The following is a 14,177-nucleotide window of genomic DNA, read 5'->3' on the forward strand; positions in this document are numbered from 1 at the left end:
AATTTTCTGATTCATTAAATTAAAAAAAAGTCGTCTTGGCACAAACTTGTGACCCAAAGTGAATTAATCACTCGCAGAAACGCCATAATTCGTCCCACTGCGATCCCTCGTCGTCTTAACAACGCGTGGCTCATTTTATTGACACGTCATTTGCATTTATGATCAAGGACGTTTTTTCGCAGTGGAGATAAAAATAAAATGTATGACACACGCTCTCCTAAAGTGGATCTGGCAAGGACCCAAATGTGTTGTCCTTCTTTTTCTTATATTTCTCAGTCATATGCTCTGCCAGGTTGTAATCCCTCATCCCCCCGACTTTAGCCCATCGTAAATTACTAGGTGGCAAATTTTTTGATTACGCTGTGGGTTCATAAGGGCAGATCATCCCTAATCCGAGCTGATAAGACAATTTGTCTAATTTTGCATGGAGAATGAAAGGATGGAACTGGGTTCCAGATGAACGCTCTCAGATTATGGTCAATTCGTACGATCCAATCAACCTCAAAAGCATGTTTTTGGATCGCGCCGTCGAGGAAACCGGAGAACACAAAAACTCCAAATGAATTGTCATACTACACTGAGCATGGATTGAGGCATGAAAAAGCAGATAAACCACAAGGTTCCTCGAAACACAACAGCGACAGACGTCCGGTTAGCGTGTTTGCAGAAGTCATGTGATTTGCAACGTTCTCTGAATGCACCTCCATTCTCAGCACGAGGTGGATTTTTCGAAAGTCTACTCCAAACTCACTGAACTGTTGGTCTTTGTTGGGTTAGTCTTTCTGTTCACACTGTGAGCTGTCGGGAGAGACAAAAAAACTGCCTCTTTGGCAGCTGAATCACCGAAAGGCATCGAGCGTCACGCCAGCACTGTGTGCCTTCACCTGCCAAAACCTGCTTTCATTTAATTGTGTGGTCAAAGAAATGTTGCACAATTACCCTCAGCTCTGAACTTGCGACTGTTATTAGACTCGTCTTAAGGCGCAGTGACACAAAAGCAGCTAAAATGAATATATACAGTTATTATGAGACCCTCAAACGGTGATTTGCTGTTCTTTGAAGGGAGGGAACATAACACTTAATTCACTCAGAGTAGGTCACACATATGCAAATCTCAAGTGTTAACCTTCGAGTCTCAAGCAAATCTGAACTATTTCTTGCAAGAATCAAGTAATTTAATCAAGTCTTATGAAAATAGAATATGATTTTCCAGATATTCCATGTTTAAATGCATTAAAATGATTATTTTGAACTGCTAAAGAGCCTAAAATGCAAAGAGTGCTAACATTAGGCAAACATTAAATCATGGAAATTATATTCACATAGTGGTGGTGTCTGTGTTTTGCTCGGTTTCCAGGTTTGGATGCAAGGCGGCAAAAGCAGGCACCCAAACGTTAACTCCTCAATATTCGAGATAGTTGTCTACGTCAAGTACGTCGAGTCTTTCACCAATGTTAGTCAGGTAAGTCTCGAGTCCTCAAATTCTCAAAGTCAGACTCGAGTCAAGTCACGTGACTCCACCCACTCACTCAATCACAGTTCCCAGCCCACATCTTGGCATTATTTGTAAATGAGTTTGTGCCTCAGATCAGGAGTTTTTGTGCCACTGATCAAGCTAAAAATGTTCTACTTATACTGTTTTCTCATATAGTACATATATATATACAGACATACAGACATATATAAGTATATATATACACTTATACATTATGTGGGGAGACTGAAGCCCTTTGTGTTGACCATGGCACTTCTCCGTTTTTCTGCAAAGCTGCACATTTATAACTAAGCTCCACTGTCAGACACCTGAGGTTTTTCTTTTTGCACACTGCAGCAGAAGATGGCCCAAAGATGGCTGCCGTCAGAGCAAAGTCCTGCTGACGTACGACTTATGATACTTCTGACACGGTGACCCCCCTCCCTCCCCCCAAATCTGAATTCTCCCTGAAACCTCAGGTGTCTCCTTTAAGCTTGGACGAAAGTGCCCGAGCTGTCAGGGTGAGTCTCCAGCCTCCGTGGGGTTCTCATTAAATGTGACAGGGTATCTTAACTCCTCTTAGCAGTTTAGCAATTTCCCTCCCTCATGTTCATTTAAATGATACCACATACCCTGTCTTATTACCTGCTTGTTTCCTCGCTTTCTCACTGACAGACAAAACTCAAGAACCAATGGAATTAGTACAATAACGCCGTTGGCCTTTTACCCTGACACACCGCCGAGGCTTGAGTTTCCCTCAGTGCAGAAAGAGCGACGCTAATGAAATATGTTGTATCTCTCAGATGCGGTGGGCTTTCCTGAAGTGAAGGCATCTTTTCTTTATGTGTCAAACAGGAACTTGAAAGAAGGCTTATGTAAACGTCTCAGGGTTAGAGATTTGCTTTGATTGCTGCAGTTTGCATTGAAGACAAACTCATATTTTGAGTCATATGTGAGGTATATTATCTTAGAACTTAGATTGACTCACACTTTCAGTTTCAATATATACTGTATTATGTGCATAAAAGTTCATAAACCCACCATGAAATCAATCAACACATTGTTAAGTCTTGTCAGGCACTTCCTGTTTTACTTTTCCCTCCGTTTTCAGATCCCGACTTCCTCCCTTTGTGTGATTTTTCCCTCCGTTGAGATCGCAAACCCCGCCCCTCATTAGTTTCACCTGTGTTCCCTCACCTCCATGTATAAATAGTCCTCGTCTCCCTTGTGTCAGTTCATTTGTCTGTCACAGTCCTGTCGTCCCAGAACCACGCCATCAAGTATAAGTTAAGTTTATTTCGATCCTCCTTATGAGCATTTTTTGTTGTACTTTGAGTGATTTTTTGTCATGCTTTTGCAAGACAACAAACAATATCCATGTCATAAGATACTGGAATTATTTAGGATGACAGACAAAATATGAAATTTGGCAGTGGTGCATGAATTCGCTCCAAAATGATAGCAAATCTTGATGTTATTAAGGCAGTAAGAGAGGACACGGTGCATCTATTTTCGGTCCAAATTCTCTTTGGACCGAAAGGTGCATTATGTAATAAATCTAAAGCAACTGGCCATAAAATCCTCATAATATGTCACATAGGCTCAGGAATAATATTCATATAACAAACTAAACTCACCAACAGCAACAGTACTAAAATATTTTGCAGACTGCAAATCATGTTTATTGTTCTGAAATCATGTTTTGGCATGTGGCGCCACCTACCGCCGTCTACCAATCATTGCAGTCAGTAGAGTCTTAGCTGCCGAGCGACCACGGGTTGCCAGTTACGTCAGAAAACGAAACCTAAAAGACCTAAACCTAAAAAAGTTTTGAATTTGAATGTAGTAACCGTTTTTGGCCACATTCTTACATATGGCACCTTTAAGGATTAAGGAAAGTGTAAGCGGAAGCAGGTGCACTGATACTGGTCCCCAAACATCGAGGGTGGACATAAACAAATGTAAATAAATGTAGGAAATGACCCTAAAATTATTGGAATCATAATGTTTTGACTCGATTTTTATATAGAAAAAACAACGTTTTAAATGTGTAGCTCAGGCTAAAAGTCTTGCGGTTTTGATGTCGTCTGTTAAAAATGACTAGCATCTACTTTATGTGACACACTGAGGTGCACACACACACACACACACACACTCGTATACACATTAAAACACACACACACAGATAGAGAGAGAGAGACAGGGAGCTGTGTTTTGATCACTGCCAAGCCAAAGCATGCAACATGAGGAGAACTTTTTCTTTTCACATGAACACAGATGCATTACATGTGTCAACAACGAGGCTCGCCATTTTTTTTTCCAGCATGGGATAATAAATACCCTACAGCTACACACACACACACACACACACACACACACACACATCAATGCATTATGGCAGTGGTTTTTTTTTACATTGCATCGTTACACTTTTTGGCAAATATTTACACATGACTCTCTGGAAAACTTAACGTGACCACAGTGAGGAGACAAGCCCGAATGAAGTGGACATGAATGGGGGTGCGATGGATGGATGCAATGACCGGTGGGGGTGGGGGTGGTGGTGGTGGGTGCCATGTGGAGTTATGTGACGGTGGGCCGCGGTGGGTCGTGATGCGATGATGCGCCGATGCCACGTGAGTAAATGCTCAACAAATCACTGACAACAATGCGGAAGTACAGAAAATCAACGACAACAGAATACGGATCGCAAAAAGAGGTCGAGACGCAACAGGAAATAAAAATAATAATAAGAAAGAAAAGAAAGGAAAGGACAAAATCACAAGCTGCTTTTTCTGCCTCGGCCCCCAGAGAGTTCTGCATTGAAGTGGTTTGCTTCAGGGACTGGCAAAGTGGGAGGGGTTTAAAGCAGTATAAATGTGTCATTTCTGCCACTAGGGGTCGCTTAATCAAAGCGCATTGTCCTCTCATCAAATGGAATCAATAAAACGATTAAAACTCAACATTCGTCCTGTTGTTTTTAGGTAATCGATGGAAATGTTATTATTATGTAACAATTCCTAAAAAAGAATTTGTGATGCATTCAGCGAACATAGGAAATGCCAGGTTGATTTATTCAAAGCAATACTGAGCATTAAAATAGTCCGAATCATTATACACAAATGATATTTATATATATATTTTTTTTTTCAAAGCGTTAAGAAAGAAGTTAGCTAGAACTTTTTGTTGATGTGTTCTTTTAAAAGTCACTGAGCACAAAGGTGAACTTTAAGAGATTTCTGACCTCTCCGACTGATCTTTTAAAAAGTCACAAAACCACGAAAACTGAAAGAAAGTAGGCATTAAAGGTCCACTGTGTAATATTTAAGGAGGATTTACTGTCACAAATGATATTTTTAAGTATGTTTGCATAATGTATGATTGTTTTCATCGCTTTACAATAAACATTTTATATGTACTTTGCTTTCCTGAATCAGTGGCGTTTCTCCACACGTCACTAACTCATAAACAATAGACCTTTAAGTGACACTGAAAGACACTCAGGTTTTTTGAATAATTCACTTCCCTCTCTCTTCCTGCTGCCACATTTCTCACCTATACTGTCTTCTCTGGTCGAGGCTGATTTAAAACCCCGTCGACTCTGAGGTGTTAAATGTGATTGTGTGGACTTTTTTTTTTTTTTTTTTTTTTGGTCTTGCAGCCTCAGACCACTTACGTCCAACACTGCAGAGGCCGTGATTTAGCACCAATACGCGTTTGCTTATCTGCTATTTTATCTGCTAACTCCTGACAGTGCAGCAAAACAATCCTGTGTCGAGAGCAGCTGACAACAAACAAACAAGCCATTTTGGGAAGAATGCCTTAATTGCTATCGATGCGCCTCGGCCCAATGAATGCTGTAATTTTACATGAAACTCTGGTGGTCGAGAGCACTTTAGTGAAAAGACGCATGGGGCAAAGCAAATATTGTGCTGTCAATTCAGCTTGAAAGGGACAAGATAATATCACAGTGAGGCTGTTTATAATTTATCCTTCCTTTCATCTTATTCTATATTTGGTGCGATGTCTTTTTCACAACTGGATGTTAATGATCGTACTCGTCCGAACCGCTTTGCAAAGCAGCAGTTGTACAAAAGTGCAGTCATTACGGCGGCTCGTTATTAGCTGTTTCTATTTTGAATTTCAAGTGGGGGCCAATTACAAGATAAACCAAAGGGGTTTTTGGCTGATTTTAAAGGAACAATGTGTAAAAAGTTGGTAATTTTTACATTTTTGGGAACTAGCAACTGTTCAGGAGCAGTGGTTTCGCAGGATTTCAAAATAAAAGTGTCTGTGTTGATATGGACTGAAAACATACATAAATGAGTCAAATTATAATTTGATACTAAGTGGTGGGCCACATGAAATTGATTGGACGGCCGGATTTGGCCTGCGAGCCACAAGTTTGGGACCTCTGCTTTAACCCTTTAAGATCTAACCCATCATCTTATTTTAACCAGAAAAGGGCCAGAAAATGTCCTGTGAGTCCTTTTTTCCAGAATAATTTTCAGGCGTAATAATCAGGCGTTTTTTCCCACTCTCTCCTCTCTGGCGAGAAAAAGACGCTGATTCGCCGGCTTCCTACAACAGCGCGAGTGAAAACCCCGTAATGACCACATTTTGACGTTGACGAGCAACTTCTCAGCTTTCAGAAACTGTTGGAATTTTTCCGATAGCACAAACTGTCACGTAATTACGGTAATGCAAACTACGCTCGCTGTTCAAGAGTTAATTTGGCCATTGTGGTCTATTGGTGTTTCAAATTGGCTGCTGCCCTTAATACAATCATACAATTAAAGTCATTTCATTTCCAAATTAAAATAAAAACATCTACATTTTACACACTGGACCATTTATTAACCTTTATTTGGAGAATAATAAATGATTTTTGACAGACAGAAGTCTTTTGTTTTTCGCACTGTCAATCTCTCTCCAGTTGGCTGAGTTATGCGTCAAACTGATACTGAAGCGATAAGAGCATCATTGTTCTGCTTTAGCGGCTAATCTTGATGTGACATTTTTCACACAGAAAGTGAGGACTTGACCTGACTGTTGAGGGAAAAGTGGAGCCTGATGGCACTGATTGGGACATAAGTTATCTTTATATCTCACCCACTTTGGAAATAACAAATGACGCCGAGAGAGTTAGCGAGGGGTCAATTTTCACAGCCCTGTGACAAGTGACATTTAAAAAGTGTGTGGTGTGATTTCCTCGCTGACAACGCAGTGAGGGGGGTCAGGTGTTCATGTTCCCCGGGAAGAAACCTGTAGCGCTTACAACCACTTCAACGTCACACTGTTGGGGCATAGTTGTTGTGTTGCTTTAAGTAGCGACTGCAGCTCTGCTACTAACAGGATGCATGAGACGTATACGGCTTGTATAGTTCGACGTAAATTTAAAAGAAGAAAAAAAGGAAAAGAAAAGAAGATTTAAAGAAAATTATATTTGTGCAGATGTTACAAAGGACGCCGTCTTCTTACCTGGGGACACACGCGGTCGATGTCTCCCCCTCAGGAGCCTCTGGGGCCGGGCAGCAGAACTGGTGCAGAACTGTTTGGTTTCTGTGTGTGGGGAGGGAAAAAAAAGAAGAATTAGAAGAGTTAGAATCTGTAGTTATTAACCCTTAGAACACATTTAAAGGTGCATTATGTAACAAATCTAAAGCAACTGGCCATAAAATCCTCCTAATATGTCACAGAGACTCAGGAATAATGTTCATATAACAAACTGAACTCACCAACAACAACAGTACAGCCAAAATATTTGCATTAAAAAAAATATTTTGCAGACTGCAAATCATGTTTTGGCATGTGGCGCCACCTACCGCCGTCTACCAATCATTGCAGTCAGTAGAGTCTCAGCTGCCGAGCAACCACGGGTTGCCAGTTACATCAGAAAACGAAATCTAAAAGACCTCTGTATTTTGAATTTGAATGTAGTAACCGTTTTTGGCCACATTCTTACATATGGCGCCTTTAAACATGCAGTATATACAGAGGCAATAAGAATGTGCAATATAGAGTGTTTTACAAAATGTCAAATGTCAAGGAATACGTCACCATTCAATGTTCGGACAGCTCAACAGAAAGAAAAGGAAAACGCTCTAATTTTGTGACTTCTGCACAATTATCACTCCAGACAACAAATGAGACACGTGATCTTTAAACACACCCCTTCAGGATGTCCATATAAGGAATTGTGTATTATTCCCATGGCAAACTACCATGGGTGCACCTGCGGTCCTAAATTCTATTTTTAAGGCCAACATTCGTTCGAATTCACCAACAAAACCCTTCCCCAAAACCACGATTGTCTGTCGAGCTGTGGATAAACTGACATCACTGATGCTAAAATAAACAAAACCAGGCATGTAAAGAACGTATTAAACTGTATTTATTAAACATGAGCAAGTGTTCGTCCTTCTCCACTCCCATAGACCACATATTTAGGACCCATTTAAAGATAATATTGACTTAATCACTGATAAAAAAAACAAAAAAAATAGCTTTTATTTCAGCATCTTAATGACCCGGTGTGTAATATTCAGGGCGAGTTTATTGGCCATAAGTGAATATATGTATGTTTGTTTTAGTGTGTAATTATTTGGTTTATGTACCTTTAGACTAAGCCGTTCATATTTGACAAACTGCAGACCACATATTAGGGGGAAAGCTCTCCAGCATCTCTCTGTATTTGTCTTCAAATGAAGAGGAGTGTATTTTTTTTGGTTTTTGGTGCCCGTGAAGGCACAGCTGGAGGTCAAGGCCCTGAACCTGATGAGCTCATCGGCTCTGCCCTCTGCTATCAGTCAAGTCTTTGATGTATAATCCCGGGGATCGGCTTCACGCCTTCTCCTCGAGCCTCTGACGTACAACGTCTACATCAGATTGTTCTCGCTCGCAGTCGGAGACAAAGTCTCAGTCTCACCTCGAGATCAGTAACATCTTCTCAGTTTGTCCTTGTCACCGCGACGGAAAGATCTCCTCTTTATTAAATCGGTAAAAGCCTTCACATGCAACGGCTTCTCGGTAGAAAAGCGGCGCACAGGACAAATTTGCTTTAAAAGAGCTGTATCCTCTTCATGTGATGTCATCAGGAATGACATCAACACCTTCATTTAACCATTAAAGGGCCAGAAAAGCCCATTTTTCCAGAATAAAGTTCAATATCTGGCTGTTATTTACAATTTGCTGCATGTTAAAATAGCATATTAGCTATTTAAAATGAAGAAAGCAGGGTGTTGTTTGTTCATCCATTAAAATTCTAACTATATATTATTTTTCAGTGTACCTGTGAAGTCCTCTTCTTGAGTTAATAAATCTATGGGCGTCGTGTGGTAATTTTAGGAGCTTGAATTATATACCAATAATCAAATCTCCATAAAGAAGCACCTCGGTGAGAGCAGGTGGCTCCTGTCGAGACTGAAATCAACAACTTTTGACAAGGTTCTGCAGCAGGGAGAGTTTGATTAATCCCGGAAAGATGTGATTAGAATGAATGATGATGAACTTTGTTGATGCTGTATTTGTTTCTCTGTTTTTGTGTGAGAGGCAAATTGTTTTGCTAATTTACTTTGCCCTCCTTCCTTTGATAAAAATAGCAGCTTTAATGACAAAATGACTTCATTCAAATAAACATTAATGGTCTTTCTCTCCAGTCTGATTCACTTCCTGCACTGCAGTGCACTTGATATCCGTCAATAAGTGACGTTGTAATGGCTGTAAACAGCACTTCGGATTAATTCTGTGTTTTTCCATGTCACATTCTGATGAGCAAGATTGTAATTAAAACACTATTGTTAAACATTTTAGTGTTTAATTGATAAAAGGAAGAAACAAAAGACAGTTTTATATGAAAAATAAAAGATTAAATTGAAGTATTTCATCAACAGGCACAAAGAAAGGGGATTGTGTCGTTTCAGCACCATGGACAGGGGATGAACACTTACTAACTATGAGTTCTAAACACTTCGACGCATAATTCACCTCATTCCGACATGAGGGAAATAACTACAGTTTATAGGACATGCGACGCTGCGGCTGCAGGAAGTCGACTCCGCTTTTTCCGTCGACTCTGCAGTCACAGGTGAAGGTGACGCTGAAATGGAGGCGAGGTAAGAGCGAGGATGTAAAAAATTGATGTGCATGTGAAGGGAGCCTTGAGTGCCTTTGGCTCTTCTCCCTCCATCAACCTCCTTCATTTGGACAGTGCTTCACATCCTTCAATATCCTCCCTTCCCCCCCCCAAACCTCTCACTCCAATCCTTCTACACTGATTTTTTTTCTCCCCCATCCCCCTATATAAGGGTCTTACAGGGCACGGTGGTTTTGTGCAACAGAGGAATTTACTCAATTACTCTTGTTGTCAGAGGACGCAGAGAGAGCAGCTGCTGTTCATATGCTCTGCCTCTGGACAAGTGGACATGGAGATGGACAGAGAGGAGATAGAGATGGACATAAAGATGTGAAAGCAAGGCCGGTATAAACAGCAGCATCCATCCCTTATCCCATCCCTCTGTTGACCTGTAGTCAATGTCCATGTCAACGTGTCTTCGCTTCCCCTGCTTCTACCTTCTGTCTCCTGGGAGAAGACACACAGAGCAACCTGTGTGTGTCCAACCTCCTCCAGAACACTTCCATTTGCCATTTTCGATCATACCTGCTCTCTCCTGGGAGGTGCACTAGATCACATGATACATGATATTTTGAGAGATGGTGACGCTCAGATTCACAATTTGACCAGCACCAGTTTTTGCAACTGGAAATGCACCGATATCCCTTTCTCCCGTCTTCTCTCACACAGTAGGTTGAGGATTGTCACGTCCATAGACCACATACTGTTTAATATACATAGACTCCGCAGTTTATGCATTGCATGCGATTCCTTTGGGGCAAAAGGAACTCACTCATATTGACTTTTAACTGAATTTCATGCTCTTAAATTTCATGATTGTCTCGTTTCTTCAGGGTTTAGTGTCGTTTTTTTGGACACCATTAGCCCTTTTTTTATCCCGATAGCAACCAGTCACCTATTGGACAACATAAACATGTTCTACTGAAGACTAGCTCAAACTAGCAATTCAGACCATTCACTGTACAGGAAAATGCTAACTGACGTTATAAATAAAGTGAAAAGTAGACTCATTTTCCCATAGACCTTCATTGTGAAAAATTGGAGTCGCCACCTGGTGGCTACCTGCTACTTCCTTGTAGTGTTGATGACCTCCACCATACCCATGATTCACACACAAAGTCGTCCTATGAGCAACTAGCACTTCCTGTAGACTACGTAACCCGTTTCCACCACTGATCCACAGTAGCCCGCTACCTTTAAGACACGAAAGCAGCAAAAACCTGGAGATTTTCTCTCGCAGCGACAGGAGAGGAGGAGCGCACAAGTGCACGTGGGCCATAACAGCAAATTAATTCTCATTGTTAACGTATCTTCTAATTATGTCCGCCTTACTGACCGTGACGTTTTTACGAGGTCGAGAACACTGAGGGTCTCCGGGGAGGACACACACACACACACACACACACACACACACACACACAGATTAGCAAGTGCTTTGGGACATCACAGCCATTTGCATTAGTTGTTATTGTTTGATTAAGCAACAAAAAAGTCGATCAAATAAAATCGATAATCCCAGTCGTCATTCATTATTACAAATCCGTTAAACGTGTTGTTTTATGAAGTAAATAAATTCTCCCGCTTGAAGCCTAACTAACTTATACTAACAGTTTCTTGGTTTCCTTCCACCATCAAAACATGTTAGTCGACTCAAGCGTTTAGTTTTGTATCAACTTTATGTATAATTCACAATACAATATCTGCATCTGCTGCATACTATGTGGTGTGCCGACTGTTGTATGCACAAATAAAGCCCTGAGACACTCGGAAAAAGTGCTGATTATGCTTTTTACCTCAGCGGAATGGTGCTGAGCTCATTTGCATTCAATCAATGGGTATTACTGGGGAGCAGGGAGAGTTAAGTTGCCTCTGATCATCACAAACACACACACACACACATACATGCGTTCATGGAGGGCTGTTTAAGGAAAAACACCTCCTCCTCCGAAATGGAAGGAGAATGAAGCTTTGATGTCTCGCAATTTTACCTCCATTATTTTGGCCCCAATCTCTTCAGAGATTTACCCTCTTTGGACTGAAAAAAAAAAAAAAAACAGCTCGCAAAGCATTTTATCGTCATCTCGGTTGATGTAGGGGGAAAAGAAAGAGAGAGAGAGACTGAAAAGCAACTGCTTAAAAGTCAAATATCAAGTCATAAATCACGAATCGGCACATGCTGGACGCACTAGGAGAAGAGAAGCGGCTATAATCTCCTAATGAATCTCTTGCTCCCTTCGTCCATAGACCACATACTGTTACTGATAGACGCCGCGCACTGTGGCTGTTTATGCACTCACACACAGTGACATTTAACTGATTTTGATGAACTGTCCTGAAATATCATGATTTATATTTCATTCATAGTCCAGGACGGAGAATAATAGACTATTCCTGTGTTGTTTCTTCAGGCTGTAGTGTCGTGAACTCCTTTGTTGGACACCATTAGGCTCGTGTGCAGTAGATATGAACACAGTTTAGATTTATTGGGATTTTTATTAGCAAACCTTTAAAAGCCTTTAAAAGAGCTAAAATGGATTATTACTTTTGCACTGAAGTTGTCACTCTTCTTAAATCTTCTCAACCCTAAAACTATAACCTTTTTTTCTATTTTCTTTTTCATTTTATGTCTGTTAACATCAATGTTTACCTAAAAGTACACTAAGGAAAATAGTGATGATGCAGCGTCAGCCTCAGGTCCTGTTTCCTGTTTTTTTTTTAACTACATCCTGTTTTATTTTGAAATACTCATCGCTCTCTGTCACTGCAGACCTTTTTACTTCCTGTTTTGTTTTTTTCTCTTCCTGCTGCCTCCAGTGATTTTCTTGACACGTCCTAATGACTCACACCTGTTTCTCGTTCACTCATCACCTCAGTTTGAAATCAAGCCCAGTTCACTTCCCACTCTCTGCCAGACGACTTTCCAGATTTCCCCTCGTGTTTTTTCCTTCTATCATTTACTATTTTTTCACTCTGATACGATATTATTATTATTATTATTATTATTATTATTATTATGGCCACAAGTTAGAAGCAAAAAATGAACTTGTGGCTTCCTTTATCGCCAATCGTACAAGGATTTACTGGACGCCTGGGTAACCAAATGGAGCGTCCAAAGAGACGGTTCATCCACACATGGTGAGTGTTTTTATTCTGTTATATTTTGTTACTGACACCTCTTAAAAACCTTTTATCCATGTCTTGTTGCTGACTTACATGGTGTGTTATGCTTGTCTAGAGTCAATTGACGTGGCATTTTCTGGTTGTTGGCGTTTAACATAGAGCAACTGTTTGTTGTAAAGGGTTTTATACTCATGATGTGTGTTGGTTTTTTTTTGTTTTTTCTTGCCATGCATGTGTGTTTGTGGGTCTAGTAGTTGCTTCCTCCTGAATCAGGGTGGTCATATTTTGATAATGTGAAGATTTCTGTGGACAAATTGTCAAAAAAAAATTAAACCCTAACATTTACATAAAAATGCACTGTTTTCACTAATTTCCATTGTCACAATTATCATAGATAGATAGATAGATAGATAGATAGATAGATAGATAGATAGATAGATAGATAGATAGATAGATAGATAGATAGATAGATAGATAGATAGATATTGCTAGCCAAAATTAAAACTTTCTAGCAGATAGATAGAGCTTGTTTGCTACAACGATAGATAGATAGATAGATAGATAGATAGATAGATAGATAGATAGATAGATAGATAGATAGATAGATAGATAGATGGATATTTTTGACTGACTGCACGAGTATGAAACCCTGCTTTCATCACGTAAACTCTTTCCGATTTCCGCCGCGTTGCGTCGTTCGTTTTGAGCACACGTGCAACACAGCCGTTACGCAAACATTTCCTCCACAAGACATCTGCGTGAACTCTTTCTTCTCTACGCACTTGAATCAGAAAAACAGCAACACTACAAACCTGTCTCTACTTTCACACACACACACACACACACACACACACATCTCCTTGAACATTGAGCACAGTTTGATCACTGAAGATTAAACTGAACTTGCATGACCTGTTTTCTGATGTTCCACACCAATGAATCTGTTCCCTTGCCTGAGCTCACTAATACCAGCTATAAAAAAAAGTCTCGGGCTCTTATAAGCTCTAACACACAGTGGTTCTGTTTGAGTGTAATCTGCACACCGAGGTTCCATTGTATGTTGTTTTAACTTCTCGCGTCTAGCGCGTTTGTCGATTGCGCTCCTCCCTCCCTGCGCTTTGCTGCATCAATAGCTCTGGCAGATCCAGCTCAGTTCAAGTGATGCACTTTGGAGCGAAAGAGACGTTTGAGGGAGGGGAGAGAAGAGAGGAGGGGATCAAATCTCACAATAATTGATGGATTTCGTTTTCACAGACCATTTCCTTGGCAGTTAGAGGGGAAAGCAGTAAACGCCGCAGTCTCACTGAAACGACACGTAATGTGTTGTTTTAGAGTCTGACTCCCGCCAAAGGTGAAACATGGCAAATACAAATACGATTGACCGCGAAGGAAGGAAGCAAAACGTATTAGTGTTGATGCTGAGGCGTTTTAAGGTCGCACGGGATAAAT

The 14,177-nt window shown here is 40.5% G+C and overlaps 1 protein-coding gene across 1 annotated transcript in view; it reads right to left on the reverse strand.

The window, feature by feature from the left end:
• The window catches only part of iqsec3a (IQ motif and Sec7 domain ArfGEF 3a), a gene marked incomplete at both ends in the record, with an annotated part of 88,237 nt that overhangs the window by 60,228 nt on the left and 13,832 nt on the right, over nucleotides 1-14,177 (reverse strand). The window contains one exon of the mRNA XM_083906915.1: nucleotides 6,956-7,036. Within this exon, the coding sequence (XP_083763041.1) occupies nucleotides 6,956-7,036 (81 nt within the window). The remainder of the gene's footprint in view (nucleotides 1-6,955; nucleotides 7,037-14,177) is intronic.

This window comes from Microchirus variegatus (genome assembly GCF_963457635.1).
Source record: "Microchirus variegatus genome assembly, chromosome: 20".
NCBI lineage: Eukaryota > Metazoa > Chordata > Actinopteri > Pleuronectiformes > Soleidae > Microchirus > Microchirus variegatus.